At 38.7% G+C, this 19,530-nt stretch overlaps 1 protein-coding gene across 5 annotated transcripts in view; it reads left to right on the top strand.

Annotated features, from left to right (window-relative positions):
• The window catches only part of TCAF1 (TRPM8 channel associated factor 1), a 50,935-nt gene extending 40,656 nt beyond the window's left edge, over nt 1-10,279 (top strand). For 4 of the 5 annotated variants that reach the window (XM_032245154.1, XM_032245153.1, XM_032245151.1 and 1 more), the window contains exons 4-9: nt 161-258; nt 1,377-1,590; nt 2,251-2,490; nt 3,415-3,752; nt 5,188-5,438; nt 8,378-10,279. In XM_032245154.1, the coding sequence (XP_032101045.1) occupies nt 161-258; nt 1,377-1,590; nt 2,251-2,490; nt 3,415-3,752; nt 5,188-5,438; nt 8,378-8,387 (1,151 nt within the window). In that variant the 3' untranslated portion in view covers nt 8,388-10,279. Of the gene's footprint in view, nt 1-160; nt 259-1,376; nt 1,591-2,250; nt 2,491-3,414; nt 3,753-5,187; nt 5,465-8,377 lie in introns of all 5 variants that reach the window. The other variant, XM_032245152.1, reaches the window with a different exon arrangement.
• The last annotated feature ends 9,251 nt before the right edge of the window (nt 10,280-19,530 follow it).

Genomic DNA, 19,530 nt, shown 5'->3' on the forward strand with positions numbered 1-19,530 from the left:
AGAAGATAAGGGTTAGGATTTTAAGTACTGTTTGGAAGAGTTGAATCAGGGCAGCGTGGAGGGGGAAGATAGGTGCTTATGAAGGGTCTCTGGTGATGCTGGGTGAAGATGGCATCACGGAGGAGGGATAAAATCTGTCTGTCCCTCCTGCTTTTGGCAGGTACCAGATATTGCTGGATGAGTACTGGGCTCTACATACCTGGAAGGCAAATTATAGAAGTCTCATTGCCTGAAGCTGCTGCCTCTGCTGACCTGAAGGTAAGGCCATCCCCCATCTCACCACGTAACATGGAACCCAAAGGCTCTTTCTAGCACAGTCAGTATCTTATTCGATTCTCACAAAATCCTATTGGTAATACAGAGCAGGTGATTTTACCCTTGTTTTAAGGATGAGGTAACTGAGGTGCAGAAAAGCTGACTGATTGATTGAAATGCATAGAGCTGATACAACTAAGTGTCCAGGACTGAAACCTAACTAATTTCTGGTTCTTAACGTTTGTGCTTTTGACTTGTGTCCTAGAGTAGGGAATAAGAGAGGTATCAAATGGAAGGTAACCTAGCACAGAGTAGGCATTCAATATATCTGAGTTCACTGTTCATCCCCATATCCATTCCCATGGTAGCACAAGGTCCTTCTGACTTCAGCTTCCTCCCCAGCACACCCAAGACCATTCCTTGATTGCCCAGTTCACCTTCCCTCTTTCACCTTCACATAGAGATACACCCGACTTGCACAATTAGTTTTCTGTCCTGCTCTATCCCCCCTTGAGGGTCACTGTGATGGTTAGTCTCTATTCTGTGCCTGTGCCTATCCTGGAACTTGGTTAGCATAAACCCAGGGAAAAGAATCCTAGGACCTTACCAAGTACCTGCTCAGAAAGAGAGCTTGGAAAAAGGGGAGAAATTGAATCAATCCTCCACTAGCTTAGCCAGATCACATCTCCCACTGGGTCCTCCCTCTGATCAGCAAAATGCAGGGTTCCCTCTGCTCCATTCTGAATGCCAGAATCACCACCATGAGCTAGGCAACCGAGTGTTCTGTTTGTTAGCAACACCAAGGGACTGGGCATGGGAGTCAGCCCTCCTCAGAATTGGCCTTATAGGTTACACCTGGCACTCCTCATATTAATGTCTAACATGACCCATTGTGGAGCTATTTGAATACCTTGGGAAAATATTTATACATCATTCAGTCCATCTCGCTCAAGGAATGCTACAGTTTCATGGGGTTATCACACATGGTTCATCAGTGGTGGGAAGGTTGGGCTTGCTTGGAGTCATGGCTGAATGACCCATCCTGAGTCCCTTGCTGGGCTCTCTTCTTCCACCCACTCGTGCCCCATGATGACTCCATGGGGGATATTTCTCTGTTCCAGATACAGATTGGCTGCCACACAGATGACCTGACCAGGGCCAGCAAGCTTTTCCGAGGCCCACTCGTGATTAACCGGTGCTGCTTGGACAAACCCACAAAGTCGATCACATGCCTCTGGAGTGGACTCCTCTATATAATTGTGCCTCAGAACAGCAAACTGGGTTCTGTGTCCATCACCGTGAAGGGGGCTGTGCATGCTCCGTACTACAAGCTGGGTGAGTGGAAGCCCGGGTGCCCCTGAGGGAATGGGAAGAACTGGGATGAGGACTCCTGAGAGCATGGGAATCCAGGAGGTGACTAGAGCCTGTTTGGTGCAGAAGGAGAGAGATGCGGACTATCGGAGGAAGGAGGGTCAGCGTCCTTAGATTCAGCTTTGGGGTTGTACAGATAAAGACAAAACCACATACTGGGGGACTTCATAGAAGAAAGATAGCGAAAAGGGATATGGCCTCAGCAAACTAACGCAGGAACAGAAAACCAAACACTATGTGTTCTCACTTATAAGTGGGAGCTGAACAACGAAAACACATGGGCACAAGGAAAGGAATAACACACACTGGGGCCTGTCAGTGCTGTGGGTGGGGAGGGCAGGCAGTCAGAGGGAGAACATCAGGATAAATAGCTAATGCATGCAGGGCTTCATACCTAGGTGATGGATTGATAGGTGCAGCAAATCACCATCACACACGTTTACCTGTGTAACAAACCTGCATGTCCTGCACATGTATTCCGGAACTTTAAATTAAAATTTTTTTAAAAAGAGGAGGGATATGGCAGTTCATGATTTTTGGTATTCCCTTCCTGGAGTCCAAGTTGTATGTTGTGATTTCAGGGATTTGGGAAAGTATTTCAAGCTCCATGGTCTCTCTTCCTAGGGGAGACAACCCTGGAGGAGTGGAAGAGGCGTATCCAGGAGAATCCAGGGCCCTGGGGAGAGCTGGCCACAGACAACATCATTCTGACTGTGCCAACCGCAAATCTTCGTACTCTGGAGAACCCTGAGCCGGTGCTCCGCCTCTGGGACGAGGTGATGCAGGCTGTGGCACGACTGGGAGGAGAGCCCTTCCCTCTGCGTCTGCCACAGAGGATTGTTGCCGACGTACAGATCTCAGTGGGTGGGTACTCGAGCTCTGTGCATGCTGCCTCTGAGTGCCTTCCGGTCCTTCATCAGTCATGCAGTGAGCAACTAGTAGGGCAAACATATTTTTCTAGCAAGACATATAGATGTATCCTTGCTATATAAATGGGAAGGAAATGTATATAAAATATATTATAAACTGTTATATATATATACACACACACACATATATATAACTGATCATATATATATATGAGATATATATATATCAGTTTAGGTCAGCATGTCAAGGACATCAAGAAATACCACCTGAGCTTTCACAGGCATCCATCGGGGACTTCAAGCTGGTAAAAATGGCAGAGGGCCTTGACCTAGGTCAGAGTTGTTGGGTTAAAACAGGGAATTTTAAAACTTTAAGAAGACACTGAATGAAGTGATCTTTGCCTGTGGGCCAAGGAACATGAAAAATGAGGGAAATATACGGACAATAAAGAACCATGGGAATTTCTCATTTTCTTCTCTTACACAGATGTTCACTATAAACTTATGTCAATGTGGCAAGTCCATATCTGGACAATGAGAGAGGAGCTATCCTTAAAGAGCTTTGAATTTTGAGAAAAGGTTATAGTGACACAGGTTTACATGGATAAGACATCCTCATCAAATTAGAAAATTGAACGGTAAAATGAATGGCTCCTTATGCATAAGCTGCTTCTCCTTCCATAGCCACACTATTTCGGGTCAGAGTGAAGATGAAGGAATTCTTACAGAATGAGAAGAGGAGAAGAAACACCTAGCAGGGTTGTGGTTTGGGCTGCTTTTCAGAGCTTTTCTGAGTATTATGGTGTGCTGAAATTTGGCTGGGGTTACTGAGTATTTTGAAACAGACACAATACAGAGAATTTTATGAGTTGGATCGAGAGGCCCCTAACTCTCTCTTCCCTCCTTCTGCATTTTCCAGGCTGGATGCATGCAGGGTACCCCATCATGTGCCATCTGGAGTCAGTGCAGGAGCTCATCAATGAGAAGCTCATCAGAACCAAGGGGCTGTGGGGCCCTGTCCACGAGCTGGGCCGCAACCAGCAGCGGCAGGAGTGGGAGTTCCCACCACACACCACCGAGGCCACCTGCAACCTGTGGTGTGTGTATGTGCATGAGACGGTCTTGGGCATTCCTCGAAGCCGTGCCAATATTGCTCTGTGGCCCCCAGTTCGGGAGAAAAGAGTCAGAATCTACCTGAGCAAGGGTCCCAATGTGAAAAACTGGAATGCATGGACCGCACTAGAAACGTATTTACAGGTACTGGGCAAGAATGGCGGGTGAGGGGGGACCCCTACTGTGGGGACCATCAGGGCAATGGTCAGATAATGTTCTAGTGGCCCAGAAGACCTCCCATGGCCCCTGTCTGCCATACTAGGATACAGGAGGCTCTGACAATGTCCAACTGTGACAGAATGCTCAAGTGGATTTAATCTCTTGAGCCTCACCTTCCACCCCATAGAGATAAATGATAGTAAATAGAAAGCACTGAGAAAAGTTAAAAATGGTAGAGACAAATAAGGTACTATACATATACTCACTCACTCTGGCTTTAAAGCCAGGCACACCCGAGACTGAAGCCAAACTCTCCTACTTAATAGCTATCTAAAACCAAACAGTCCCTGCCATACACATAATCCATAGTATATGACTTTTTTTTTTCCTTAGATGAATGTGCCATCCTCTCATTATGCCTTGGCAGTGCCTCAGAGTCCCCATTATATGGGCAATCCAAGAGTCCTGAGTGACTAGGACAAGGAGGTGGCCTTGCCTTTGACCAGTTGTTTAATGCCCGGTTCCCTCCCTGCAATGCCTGGATCAGTTCCTCAGTTCCTGACATGGAACTGGAGAGTTTCATCAACTTGAACTTCAGAACTCAGTCGCAGGCCAGGCATGCTCTATTCTGGTTCTTCCACCTGCTGGAGGCTTTTGCATTCATTCCCACTGCTGTTAGAATTATGGGAAACAGTCATGGAGGCTCCACTTTTACCCTGATATGGCTGCTTTGCCCCAGGAACACAAGTTTCTCATTGGTGAAATAAATGTGAAGTTGGTCTGCAGAACTGCTCAAGTGCTTCATAATTCAAGCTGTGTAACTCAACAGCCTCAGGATGGCTGCCTTTTTCAAAAATTACAACTTATTCTTAATTCTAGTTACCCAGACAACCTGCAGCCTTCTACTTTGACCCAATTCACGTTTTTCCCCAAAGGCCATTTTAGTAGCCTTGCAAATTGACACAGATTTATGATTAATGAGGATTTCTTTGTGCCAGGATGAGGTGGAAATTTCCCTATTGTTGTGGTTTTGGTTTTCAACTCTGAGAGAAAGAGGATTTTTCCAATTCTGCCTATTTTCATTCCTTGCGTAATATCCTGTCTCTGTTTGCATGATCTAGTGGAATATATGGATAATGATACTGGTAGAAAACATAGTAAGTATTGCAGTTATTACCATGGCTATCACTGACCGAGTGTCCACTTGTTGTTGAGCACCATGCTGGCCCCAAGGCCCTTCCTAAGATTAGAATGTGGGAGAGCAGGGCATGAGGCCAGTAGGTAAAATGGAGAGCAAGTCAGTGATAGATGTGAAGCTGATGGTAAGGGGTTACATACACTAAGTTCACTTATTATAGTGGTTGTTGTTGGACCCTCTTTTATTTCCAAATCTCATCTGTATTTTTCATTCTCTTTCCAGCTACAGGAAGCCTTTGGTTGGGAGCCATTCATCCGTCTCTTTACCGAGTATAGAAACCAGACCAATTTGCCCACAGACAACGTTGACAAAATGAATCTGTGGGTCAAGATGTTCTCCCACCAAGTGCAGAAGAATCTGGCTCCATTCTTTGAGGCCTGGGCCTGGCCTATCCAGAAGGAAGTGGCTACCAGCCTGGCCTATCTGCCTGAATGGAAGGAAAATATTATGAAATTGTACCTCCTCACACAGATGTAAGGAGTGCCCATCGAGGTGGCAGGTAGAGAGGTTTGGGGAGGTAGGCAGAGGTGGGGATTCACTCCTCTACCTCTGCCTCCCAGGGTCTGGCCTTATCCTGCTAGTTCATTGCCCTATACCTTATTACCGACTCCTGTCTCAAGGAAGTGGGTTCAGAATCAGCCAAAAGTGGAATTAGAATTTTTCAGGTGCAAGGGCTTCTGTTTCTGCATCTTGTTCCTCTGCTCTCAACTGTCAGATTCCCTCTTGCCCCTACACTGGCCCAGTTCTGAGAGCCTTGGCACCTATTTCTATATCAGTCCTGGATTCACCATCATAGGCCGTAGCCCAGAGTGGGTAGTTCTCATCTTAGCATTCTGAGGACTCTCTTTGGGCTTTTGTTTTTTATCAGTTGTTCCAAAAACTTGACCATAGAATTCAACTGGAACACAAATTTACCATGAGACCCAGAGAGCTCCCTGATGGGCTCATATACTTTGTGACTTGAGCAGTTTTCGAAGTGCTACACCAGCATTCTGGCATAGTGGGAAGAGCCTAGAACTAGGTAGGGTTAGCTCTTGGGAAAGTCATTTCAACTTGGTACCCTCATTTCCTGTGTGTAAAATGTGGATAAAAATTCCTGGTTCACAGGGTTGTTGTGGAGGTTCAGACTGATAATTTTGAAGAGACTTGTGAGGTCTGTAGAACATGTCATCTAAGGGGTTTTTCTATTTTATGCTGGTCCACAGGATAATGAACTTACTACTTTCCATCCTCTCTCCAGAATTTAAAGGTTGGGATAACTCTCTCTACAGGTAGCTTCCCTGTGTCCAAGTCCTGGTTCGTTCACCTGCTAGTTGTATAACCTGGCAATTTCCTTAACTTCTCTGTGACTTAATTTTCTCATCTATAAAATAGGATCTATTTCATAGGATTATTGTGAGGATCACATTTTATAATACCTCTAAAAAGTAATAGAAACAGTCCCTGGCAGGTAGTAGCTGTTGAGAAAATGTCAACTGCCATTATTATTATCTAATTGACTCAATATCCTTTATGAGCTAGACTTTACTTATGTTTACAGAGGCAGTTATAGTTAATCCTAGCCCATCTTGCTTTTTATACGGTAGCCTCTGAAAGGATTATGCTATGTTGCCTTATGAATCTAAAAGAAGAACTCTAAATTCACAAGTTTTTTTAAAATAGCTAAAAAATTTAGTTTTTCTTAAACTTAGATTGGTAAAGCTATTTTTAAAAACCCCATTGTGAATTTGGAGCTCTTCCTTGGATTTCCTTACCCAATTCTGTCTTAAAGATCAAATTCCTGGATTAAATCAAGAGTAGATGTTTTGAAGAAACCAGATCAATTCTATGATGACATTTGTCTTTAACAAACAGTGGGTATCCGGTTTCATAACAGTGTTTATATTTCTGTAACACAGATTCAAGACACAATCCCTTTCAAGAGTTACTCACCAGTTTGGCAGACAAAGTCCACACACATAGAGGACTTTACTCTGAAATAATATAATTGGATAGAGTTAACCTAAACTTATTTTCTTTTAATTTTATTCAGAATCCCCCATTTCTTTATAGTTTTAACTAAAGTTGGGTCCCTTGGGTTGATGTTGTATAAATCCAGCCACTTTTTCTTTAGTTCACTTTTTATTTTAGTTATTTTAATATATCATTTTATTTGCTTAATTGGTAATTGGGTGCATATGTAGACTGTAAGATTTGACCTATAGAGATTTTTCTTTGGATTTCTTTCTTTTTTTTTTTTGAGATGGAGTTTCACTCTTGTTGCCCAGGCTAGAATACAATGGCACAGTCTCGGTTCACTGCAATCTCTGCCTCCCAGGTTCAAGTGATTCTCCTGTCTCAGCCTCTTGAGTAGCTGGGATTATAAGCACCCGCCACCAACCCCAGCTATTTTTTGTATTTTTAGTAGAGATGGGGCTTTACCATGTTGGCCAGCCTGGTCTTAAACTCCTGACCTCAGGTGATCCACCCACCTCAGCCTCCCAATAGATTTCTTTATCATATTATTTGTCAGACCTAGGAGTATTTCTCCTGATTACATGAATATCCATTGTCTAGGTGCTTTCAATATTACACACTGGATATTCGTTCAACATTTAAAATAATTGTTATCAATTATTGGGTGTGTAACAATTATACTGGTTCCTTTCTATAGACTGTTTCATTTAATCTTCACAATAATCTCATGACATGGAAATTATTATCACTCCCATTTTATTTTATGAAAGAGAGAACTGAATTTAATGAAGATAAGGTAAATTATCTAAGGCTATATTGCTAATAAGTGATTGATCTGGGATTTGAATTCAGGCATTCTGGTTACAGAATGGACATTCATAACTACAGTGCTTTGAATGATGCAATCAATGGGTAAATAAAGAAGCCAACCAGCAAACCAAAGGATCATTATGTCTCTACTTGCCAGACCTTTGGCTGCATATACTTACGCATCATCTCCTTTTGTCAGAACAAAAAGTCATTTTGTTTAGCCCAAATGACAATTCAAAGAATTTAAGGTAGGCTCCTGAAGCACGTCCCAGTAGATAGTGCTAGACTGAGCCCTTTAGCATCAGCCAGGTCTTTTAGGTTCTGAGTTGTTCAAAATTCAGTTATTCTTTCTAGGGTACCACTAAAGTGTTTGCTGGATTTTGAATGATGGGCTGTTTCAGCGAAGTACCTAACTCCCAAAGACCCCAAACATTGCATATACTCAGAGAGGAAATTAGATTCTCCATATTTGAGAAGAATATTTGTATCCATTTTTCCCTTTTTGAATATATTTTTAGTAGCACATCCTGGGGATATATTTAAAATATTAAGTTATCCATGTTTCTTCCCCGTCTAAAAGCCTTCAGTGGGATTTCTAATTAAACATGATGGACTAAACATAAGTTTACCTTCCCTCCCTCGCCAGGCCCCACTGAAGTTGAAGTCAAGGAATGTAAAAAAGGAATTGACACATCTCAGAAAAGAAAACTGATGGGATTTGGTTATAAGTGAAGAAGATCTCAGCACATTTCTGGAAGAGAGAAAGTGAATGAAGCATGATAAGGAAAGTGAAGAACCTTTCAGATAGACTATAAGCTGATCTGAACATAACCCCACAGAGACTTGAGCACCTGAAAAGTTTGTCTACTGAAGAATTACTCCAGTTGTAAAATTGAGCCCTATCCTACCCTCCCCCAACTCTTAGGCACAGAACATGGGCAGTCTCCACTATTGATACCAGTTAAAAACTCCTTGTTGTTGTTGCTGTTGTTGTTTGTACAAAGGAATTGAACAAACTGCCTGCAGAGAGGTAAGAGTTAGTGCTCCAGAATAAAATTTCTCTTCTATTAGAAATAAGTGCCCCTACCCCCAGCCAGTCAGTGAATTCTCTACTGACAGTTGAAACCTCCTACTGAAGTGCTGTTGCCTTCAGGTATAGAATAGGTTTCCTGAAGAAACAGACCTAACCATACAACAGCAGAGGAAACCCACACCAGCTGTTATAGAAGTCAACAATTATGTTGATTCTTAAACGGGAACGGTGAGCTGGAAATTCCCAGACATGGGTGGTGGGGAGGGAAGAAGAATAAGAGAAATCACCAGGTATAATTAGGGGCCTTGAAAATAAAACAAACTTTGAGGGAAACAAAGAAAATGTGGAAAAAATAATTTTAATTCTATCTTTAGAGAGATTTGAGGTGTATTTATAAGATGAAAACAGGATACTACAAAAAAACAGAAAACTCAGGAGTTTGAGACCAGCCTAGGCAAGATGACAACACCCTGTCTCTACAGAATACTTTTAAAAATTAGCCAAGCATGGTGGCATGTGCCTATGGCCCTAACTACTTGGGAGGCTGAGGTGGGAATATCACTTGAGCCCAGGAGTTCAGGGCTGCAGTGAGCCATGATGGTGCCACTGTACTCCAGCCTGGGGGACAGAGTGAGACCCTGTCTCCTAGAAAAGAAAGAGAAAACTGAGAGGAAGAAGAGCTATTTGAAAATAAAATAAGACTGCTAAAAGGATTCGGTATACAATCTGGAAAATAAAGTTGAGGGACTCTCCCCAGATAAAGAGCAAAAAGAGATAGAAAATATAAAGAAAGAAAAGAGACATAGACAATCAATATTTAATGTTAGGAGTTCCTGGAAAAGAGGATGTAGACAATGTAGGTGAAGAAATAAAAAGAACTGAAGAACAGAGCAAGCTAAGTCTCCAGATTGAAAGGGCTCAATACAATCTACATCTAGACACAATTTTGTAAAATTTTGGAATATTAAGGATGGAAGGAAGATATTAAAGTGGCCAGGGAGAAAGCAAATGAGGTCATCATGCTTAGCTCAACAAAAAAAAATGGGTGAGAAATAGACTGCTAACAGATTTGTCGTCAGCAAAAGTGAATGCCAGAAGTCAATGGATCAACATCTTCACATAGCTTATAGAAAATTTTGTACCTAGGATTTTATAGTAAGGCAAACTGTCAAGAAGAATATCTAAGTGAAGACATTTTCTGACAGACAAATTTTCAGAAAGTCTACCTCCTTTGCACCCTTACTGAGGAAGTGTCTTGAGGAAGTTCTTCAGCAAAATGAGGATGAAAACCAGGAAAGAAGAAATAGGATCCATAAAACAGTGGACCTTACTTAGGATGTCTCATTCTAGAGTGATAATTATCCAAAAGGATGTCTTACTCTAGAGTGACAGCTATCCATCAGACCAATTTCAGGTGAGAGCACATTGTCTTGGGCTTTCTGGGAAGAATGTCCATTCAGTGCCATAGATGGTATCACCGAAGAGCTGGAATGCTTGAGAAGATGATTTAGTCAAGAAAAAAGAAAGGCAAATCAACAATATGTCAAAAAATTCAGGTCCAATTGTAGAGCAAAATAAAATAAGACATGATTTTAAGTTATTCATGAAGAATAAGGAGAGGCTTGATAGGTACATTTCCTTTTCTGTGGCACAGGCATGATAACATTGGGTGTGTAGGGAAGAAAATATCCTAGCTTGTACTAGGCTCTCAGTAAGAAGCATTTAAATTGCCAAAATAATGTCGATATCATTTGTTAGTATTTAGTGTTCAGATCAGCCTATTGACAATGTATGAAAGGCTTCATTTTTCATATTCAGAACTGAAGTTGAAAGTAATGCTGACAAAGAAAAAGATTGAGAATTAGAGGAACAGTGGTGGAATGAAAGGTAGAAATACATATTCAAAGTGGGGATGAAAAAATATTCAGTTAATGGAACAAGAACTAGAGGATTAGTATATTGTTCAAAGCTATAAATCAATAGATGTATTAAAAAGTGACGTAACTAGCAAACATTTGGAGAGAGATGGACAAAGGAAAGTGACGACAGCGTAAGTTGAATACTTATCTTTTGTAATGGGGAATTATTAAAGATCGTGTAAAGTCAGTAAGTCAAGAAATTATTGTTCAAACATATTATTTAAAGTTAGAAAGGTAGTTACCAGATAATCTAAAATAAATATCATTAAATACATTTCCTCTAGGGAATAGGACTAGATTTCAAAAGGGTGGGATGGGAAACTGTGCTTTTCTTTTTAAGTTCTTCTGTACTATTTAATTTTTTACCTTGTGCATGTATTAATTCAAAAAAATCTTAATAAACTCAAATAAAAATCTTCCAGTGACTTCACATTGATTAAGATGTAATCCAACTAAAGCCTTTAGCATGGTTTTCAAGGTCCTCAAGTATCTGGGTCCACCTGATGTGTCCAGGCTCATGATATCTCCCCACTAATCTCTATTTCCAACCACATTAAGTATCTTCCAGTTATTAAAACACACTTCACATTCTTTTGTTTGTACAGGTTTTCCACAAAAAACAAAGCCTACTGCTGATCTTATCATGTCTGGTGAGTAAGCTTACCATCTAGTGGGTTTTTTAATATTTGTTGAATGAAGGAATGTCCAGTAGAGCCCTGAATGTAGTTTGCCAACTTCATTCTTTTCCAGGAAGGCCTTTGATGTTTGCCCTTGTTCTGGGAAACATTTCAAGAAGGACCATCCAGGGCCCTAAGCTTTTCTGCATTCCTCTTCATTTGACAGCTTTAATAAGTTTTAGTGTTACATGAGGCCAGCTGGCATCAGGATTTCTGTCCACCTGTCAGTCTCCCTGATGTGCTCTTTGCCACTTTCCTTGAACATCGTAACCTGTTTTCAGCTATTTTTAACCCTGTACCTGGGAGAAACAGTCAACTATCTAATGGAAATCTGTAGTCCACTAAGCTCCGTTTTTATTTTACTTTTAATTGACTCATAATAGTTGCACATATTTATAGGGTATAGTGTAATGTTTTGATACATGTATACATTGTGTGATGATCAAATCAGGATATTTCGCTTATTTTTCACCTCAAACAGTTATCATTTCTTTGTGATAAGAACATTAAAAATCCTCCCATTTAGCCGTTTTGGAATATAGAATTTAATATTGTTACTATAGTCACCCTACCGTGCAATAGAACACCAGAACTACTCCTGCTATCTAACTGAACCTTTGTACCTGTTGATCAGTCTGTCCCCATCTCCCTTGGCCCACTACTGTCCCAAGCCTCTGGCAACCACTATTCTACTCTCTACTTGAATGAAATCAACTTTTTAAATTATACAGTCCACTTTTGTGTGAGATTGTATGGTATTTGTCTTTCCATGCCTGGCTTATTTTACTTAACATAATGTCCTCTGGGCCCAATGACAAAATTTCTTTTTTATGGTTGAATAGTATTCCATTGTGCATAAATGTCACATTTTCTTTATCCGTTCTTCCACTGATGGAACTTAGGTTGATTCCATGCAGGTATTGTAAATAATACTGCAATAAACATGGAAATGCAGATATCTCCTCCACATAACTGATTTTGTTTCTTTTGGATATATACTCAGTGGTGGGATTCTGGATCATATGATACTTTTTAATTTTTTTAGGAACCTTCATTCTGTTTTCTATAATTGCTGGACTAATTTACAACAACATATCAAATTTCCCATTTCTTCACATCTACACCAGCATTTATTATTTTTTGTCTTTTTGTTAATAGCCATTCTAACTGGACTGAGGCAGTATGTCATTACGGTTTTAATTTGCACTTCCTTAATGATTAGTGATGCTAAACATTACTATGTCTTCTTTAGAGAAAGGTCTATTCAGGCATTTTGCCCATTTTCAAATGGCATTATTTATTTTTCTGCTATTGAGTTGTTTGAGTTTTCTGTATAGTCTGGGCATTAATCCCTTGTCAGATGCACAGTTTGCATATGTTTTCTCCCATTCCTTAAGTCATCTTCAATCTGTTTGCTTCCTTTGCTGTACAGGAGCATTTTAGTTTAATACAGTAACATTTCTCTATATTTGCTTTTGTTGTCTGCTTTTGAGGTCTTATTCAAAAAATTCTTGCCCAGACCAATGTCATCACGTGTTTTTCCCATGTTTTCTTCTAGAATGCTTATGGTTTCAGGTCTTATATTAAAGGCTTTAATCAATTTTGAACTGATTTTTACATATGGTGAGAGATGGGGTCTAATTTTATTCTTCTACACGTGGATATTCAGTTTTTCCAGTGCCCTTTATTGAAGATTATGTCCTTTTCCTAATGCATGTTGTTGACACTTTTGTTAAAAATCAGTTGGCTGTAAGTACATGGATTTATTTCTGTTCTGTATTCTGTTTCAGTTACTGATGTGTCCATTTTTATACTAGTACCATGTTGACTTGGTTACTATAGCTTTGTAGTATATTTTAAAGTCAGGTAGTGTGGTGAATCAAGCTTTATTTTTGCTCAAGATTGCTTTGACTATTTGAGGTCTTTTGTGGTTTCTTAGAAGTTTTAGGTTTTGTTTTCTATTTCTGTGAAGAATAGGGATTGAATTAGTAAATTGCTTTGGATAATAGGGACTTTTGACAATATTAAATTTTTCAATTTATTATCTTTCCATTTATTTGTGTCCTTTTCAATTTATTTCATCTGTGTTTTATAGTTTCCACTCTAGAGATCTTTCACCTCCTTGGTTAACTATATTCTTGGGCATTTATGTATAGCTATTTTCAATGGATTGTTTTCTTAATAGCTTTTTTAGATAGATTGCTATTAGCATATAGAAACACTACTGATTTTTGCATGTTGTTTTTGTGTCCTGCAACTTTACTGAATTTATTTATTCTAACAGGTTTTTTGTGGAATCTTTAGCATTTTCTACATATAAGATCATGTCATCTGCAAACAAGGACAATTTGACTTCCCCCTTTCTATTTGGATGCCTTTCGTTTCTCTTGCCCAATTGCTCTGGCTAGGACTTCCAGTACTATATTGAACAAAAGTGGTAAAAGTGGCATCCTTGTCTTGTTACAGATCATAGAGGAACAGCTTTCAACTTTTTCTTTTTCAGTCTGATGTTATCTATGAGCTTGTCATTTATGGCCTTATGTTGAGATATATTACTTCTATATCTAATTTGTTGAGAATTTTTATCATGAAGGCATGTTAAATTTTATTAAATGGTTTTTTCTTGTCTATTGAAATGATTATGTCATTTTTGTCCTTCATTCTGTTAATGTGATGTATCACATTTATTGATTTACATATGATGAACCATCCTCACATGCTTGGGATGAATCCCACTTGATTGTGGTGAATTACCTTTTCGATATGCTGTTGAATTTGTTTCACTCTCATTTCATTAAATATTTTTGCATCTATGTTCATAAAGGAGATTGGCTTGTAGTTTTATTTTTGTTTTGTATCCTTGTCTGTGATTGATAATGTTGGCCTCAGAGAATGAGTTTGGAATAATTTCCTCTTAAACCTTTTAGAATAGTTTGAAAAAAAATGAAATTAGTTATTCTTTACATGTTTGTTAGAACTTAGGAGTAAAGTCATCAGGTCCTGGGCTTTTCTTTGATGGGAGACTGTTTAGTACTGATTCCTTCTTGTTACACATTATTGGCCTGTTTAGGTATTTTATTTATTCACAGTAGTTCAATGTTGGTAGGTTGCATGTGTCCAGGAATTTATTTATTTTAGATTTTCCAATTTATTGGCATATAGTTGCACATAAAAATCTTTTATGATCCTTTGTATTTCTGTGGTATCTCCTTTTTCATCTCTGATTATATTTATTTGAGTCTTCTCTTTTTTTGTTAGCCTAGCTGAAACATTTGTTTATCTTTTCAAAAAACCAACTCTTTGTTCTATTGACTTTTCATATTATTTTCAGTCTCTATTTCACTTATCTCTGCTTGATCTTTATCAGTCCTTTCTTCTAGTAGTTTTGGGTTCAGCTTGCCCTTGTTTTTTCCTTGAGGTGCCACATAAAGTTCTTTATATAAGATTCTTAAACTTTTTCGATATAGGCATCTATTGCTATAAACTTCCTCTTAGAACAGCTTTTATTGTTATCCCATAGCTTTTGGTATGTTATGTTTACATTTTTATTTGTCTCAAGAATTTTTAAATTTTCTTTTTAATTTCTTTATTGATAACCTGGTTGTGCAAAAACATGTTGTTTAGTTTTCATATATTTATGTATGTTCCATAGTTCCTCTTGGTATTCATTTCTAGTTTTTATTGCATTGTGGTAAGAGAAGATACTTGATATGATTTTGATTTTTTAAAATTTCTTGAGATTTGCTTTGTGGACTAATATATTCTATCCTGGAGAAAGTTCCATGTGCTGTTGAGAAAAATGTGTATTCTGTAGTTGTTGAGGAGAATGTTTTGTAAATATCTGCTGGGTCTATTTGGTCTAGAGTGTAATTATATCTGATAATTCTTTGTTGCATTTTTTATCTGGATGATCCATCCATTGCTGAAATAGGGTACTAAAATCCTTTTTTATTTTGTTGTAATTTTTCTCTCCCTTTAGATATCATAATATTTATATATTGGGTGTTCTGGTGTTGGGTGCTCATATACTTTTAACTGTCCTAAACTTTTGCCGAACTGATTTCTTTATTATTATATAATGACCTTCTTTTTTCTTTTTACAGTTTTTTACTTAGTCTATTTTGTCTGATATAAGCATTACCACCCCTGCTTTCTTCTGGTTTCCATTTTCACAGAATTTTATTTTCTATTCCTTCACTTCAGTCTATGTGTAGACTTATAGATGAAATGAGTATCTAGTAAGCAGCATATTGTTGAATCTTGTTTTTCCTTTTTAATCCATTCAGCCACTGTATCTATTTTAATTGGGAATTTATTTCATTTACATTCAAACTTATTATTGATAGGTAAGGACTTTTGCCATTTTGTTCAATATTTTCTGGTTGTTTTGTATATCCTTTGTTCATTCCTCTCTCATGCTTATCTTTGTGGCTTGGTGAGGGTATTTGTTGTGATAAGCTTTGATTCCTTTCTCTTTCTCATTTGTATATCTGTTGTAATTTTTTTCTTTGTGGTAAGTATTGGAGTTACATTACAAACTCTCAACTTATAATAGACTATTTTAAGCTGTTAACAAGTTAACTTTCATTGCATACCAATACTCTAGACTTTCATTCTGCTACAAATTTACAATTTTGTTGCCTTAATATACATCTTTATATATTGTTTGTTTCTTAACAACTTCTCATAGCTATAATCAGTATTACCATTTTCACTTTTTGGCATACTACAGAGCTGCATTTACAAAAGAATTTATTATTATTATATTTTTTCCTTTTTTTGAGACAGAGTCTCACTCTGTCACAGGGTGCCAGCCTGGTGGGCTGGAGTGCAGTGGTGTGATCTCAGCTCACTGCAACCTCTGCCTCCCAGGTTCAAGCAATTCTCCTGCCTCAGCCTCCTGAGTAGCTGGGACTACAGGCACGCACCACCACACCCAGCTAATTTTTGTATTGTTTTTAGTAGAGATGGGGTTCCACCATATTGGCCAGGATGGTCTCACTCTCTTGACCTTGTGATCTGCCCACCTCGGCCTCCCAAAGTGCTGGGATTACAGGTGTGAGCCACCGCACCCGGCCTATTATTATTTTAAAAATCAGGTCCACTATGTTGCCCAGGTTGGACTCAAACTCCTGGACTCAAATGAGCCTTCCATTTCAGCCTCCAAAATAACTGGGACTGTAAGCACATGCCACAGCAACCAGCTTTTTTGACTTTTAAACTTCATATTAGAGATCTGAAAGATTATGTATCACCATTGCAGTAACGAAGTATTATGAAGTTGATAATCCATTTACCTCCAGCAGTGAGATAGATACTTCATGTTTTTTATACCAATTATAAAATTTCCAATAGTCAAGCATTTCTTGTAAGTTTGGTCCAGTGGTAATGAGTTCCCTCAGCTTTTGCTTATATGGGAAAGAGTATTGCTCCTTCATTTCTGGAAAAAAAAAAAAAAAAAAAGATTTGCTGAGTATACTATTCTAAGCTAGCAGTATTTTCTTCTAGTATTTTAAATATATCTTCCCATTCTCTATGGGCCTACAAGGTTGCTGCTGGGAAATATGCTAACAGTCCAACGGCAATTCCCTCACATGTGACTTGATGCTTTCTTCATGCTGCTTTTAGTACTTTTTCTTTGTCTTTGACTTTTGACAGTTTGGTTATAATATGCCTCAGAGAGGATCTCTTTGGGTTGAATCTGGTATCCTTTGAACTTCCTGGATCTGGATGTCCATATCTCTTCAAGACTTACAAATTTTTCAACTATTACTTTGTTAAATAAACTTTCTTTGCCTTTCTTCATCTCTTCTTCTTCTTAAGTTGCCAAAATGCAAATATTTGTGCCACTTAAGTGTCTTAGGTTCACACTCACTACAAAGTTTTTTGTGTCCTACTATTTTTAGTTTTTTGGTACCTGTTCCTTCTCCATCTTCCTTTTTTTTTTTTTTTCCTTTACCTCTGACTAGACTATTTCAAAAGGCCCGTTTTCAAATTCAAAAATTCTGTTTGATCTATTTTGCTGTCGGAACTCTCAATTGTATTTTTCATTTTGTTAATTGAATTTGTTGGCCCCAAGATTTCTGGGTTTTTTTCTCTGTTAAATTTCTCATTCAGATCACAAATTGTTTTTCCCAATTATTGAATGATCTGTTTATGTTCTTTCATGTCTCACCAAGTTTCCTTAAGCTCACTATTTTGAATTCCTTTTCAGGCAATTCATACATTTTTATTTATTTGATTGAGGTCAGTTACTAGAGAATTATTGTGTTTCTTTGGCAGTGTCATGTTTCTTTGCATTTTTATGTTTCTTGTATCCCTGCACTGGTATCTGTGCATCTGATGGAATAATAACCTTTTCTAACTTTGTAGAGTAGCTTTCATGAAGAAAGGCTTACACCTGCAGATGTGTCCTAGCATGTTGGTTGGGTAGGGTACATTTGTTTTTGTTCTGGGTGGATGCAGTAGTGTAGTCTCCATGCAGCTTCTTTAGCTGTAGTTAATGTCAGTGATGCCTGCGAGTACCCAAGTGGCCTTGGCTGCAGAAGTTTGTGTGGCTGGTATGCCTACTCAGCTGCTTGTCCACTAAAGGCTGGGCACTGGGCTGGTGTGTTCTCTGAGGATCCATGGCTGGTAGGTTCTTCTTGGGTGCTGATCTCTTAGGGGCTGCATAGTGAGCTGGTCTGTGCTCTAGAGAAGTACAGGGCTGGTTGTCTAGTAGCTCTGCTAAGTTGCTGCTCCCTTGGAGCCAAGGCACCAGAATGGTTCACACTCACTACAAGGTTTTTTTGTGTCCTACTATTTTTAGTTTTTTGGTAGCTTTTCCTTCTCCATCTTCATTAACATTTCTGTCTGAAGGCAAATATTTGTATAAAAGCCTTTTCTTACCTGAGTTAACATCTGTCCTATTTTTCATGTATCATAATAGAGATTTATCCTCACAAATAGGAGTAGTTTCCAGATTGCTCAGGTTATCACAGAAATAGCCAAAATTATTTTGTCTGCTGCCACACCACTGAGTCTGAATTCCTGTAAAGGGAAATTGAAATATGCCATGCATTTACTTTTCTCCGTTGTCTAACTCCCATAGTCAACTGGAGCTCTCTGATGAGTCTTGGCCTTACAGCCAATCTTCAAAGCAGTATTTATCAGAAATACTTCCTATCTCTTCTTCATGGGATCAAGCTAATATATTTAGTGCTTAAAGCAATGTCCTCACCCAAGGTCAAAACCTCACCTAATAGATGTACCTAACAGGCCAACAGGTAACGAGGGATGGCCTTCAATGTTGACTCTTTTTTTGCCAACAAAAGTAACATACTCTATTCCTTCTTTCAAGACTTTTTCCCTCCTCTGTTCTCTACTCCTTACAAAGCCTTTGTTCTCCTGCTTGGCTTCTATTTTTAAAAGGATTTCTTTTTTGACCACATTATTGCAGTCAATATTCAAGAGGGAGGGGGCAGAAAGTGTTCTTCAGCTTCTCAGAGATCTTTCTTCTAACTACACAAAAAACAACTCACCTCTCAATCAACAGAACTAAGAAATGCTTCCTATGCATTTGGATTATTGTGCCTTTGAGTGCTATAAAGAAGCATTTCTTTGATAGGAAAAGTTGAGTAGCTTAAGTTATTATTGATGTTCTAGTCTGAAATTGGGTGGGTTTCATAGGTGCTCATTATATTAAAAATAAATAGAATAAAGGAATGAGTAAATAAGTGAAAGACAAATAGAGGTTGGGAAGCAACTGCAACTTAAAAATATGTATTGACCAGTGATGACAGGAACCAAGGTTTATCTTAATACAAATATGTGCACCTGGGGGTCATTAAAAAGTTAATTCTGTTCTTAGGAACTCAAATATACGTAATTGGTTAAGAAATATGTACATGTAGATACAGAACATTATTTCCATGAATTGCTTAGTGACAAAATTCATTTTTCACATACTACGAAAATTATTTAGTATAAAGTCTGAGACAGCACTCAAAGGGAGTTAGAGGAGGACAAAATGATCAAACACACAATATAAAAATAATCTGTAAGAGAGTCTAGAAGAGATTCCACAGGTTTAGAGAGAAGACCCCACTTCTTCTTGAAAAGACCATGTAGGTGAGGGCCCAAGCATATACAGCAGGCTTACCTACTGTCTGTGAGATGTCTATGCTTTAAG

This window comes from Sapajus apella, unplaced genomic scaffold, assembly GCF_009761245.1.
Source record: "Sapajus apella isolate SASKATOON/1434 unplaced genomic scaffold, GSC_monkey_1.0 scaffold56, whole genome shotgun sequence".
Lineage (NCBI taxonomy): Eukaryota > Metazoa > Chordata > Mammalia > Primates > Cebidae > Sapajus > Sapajus apella.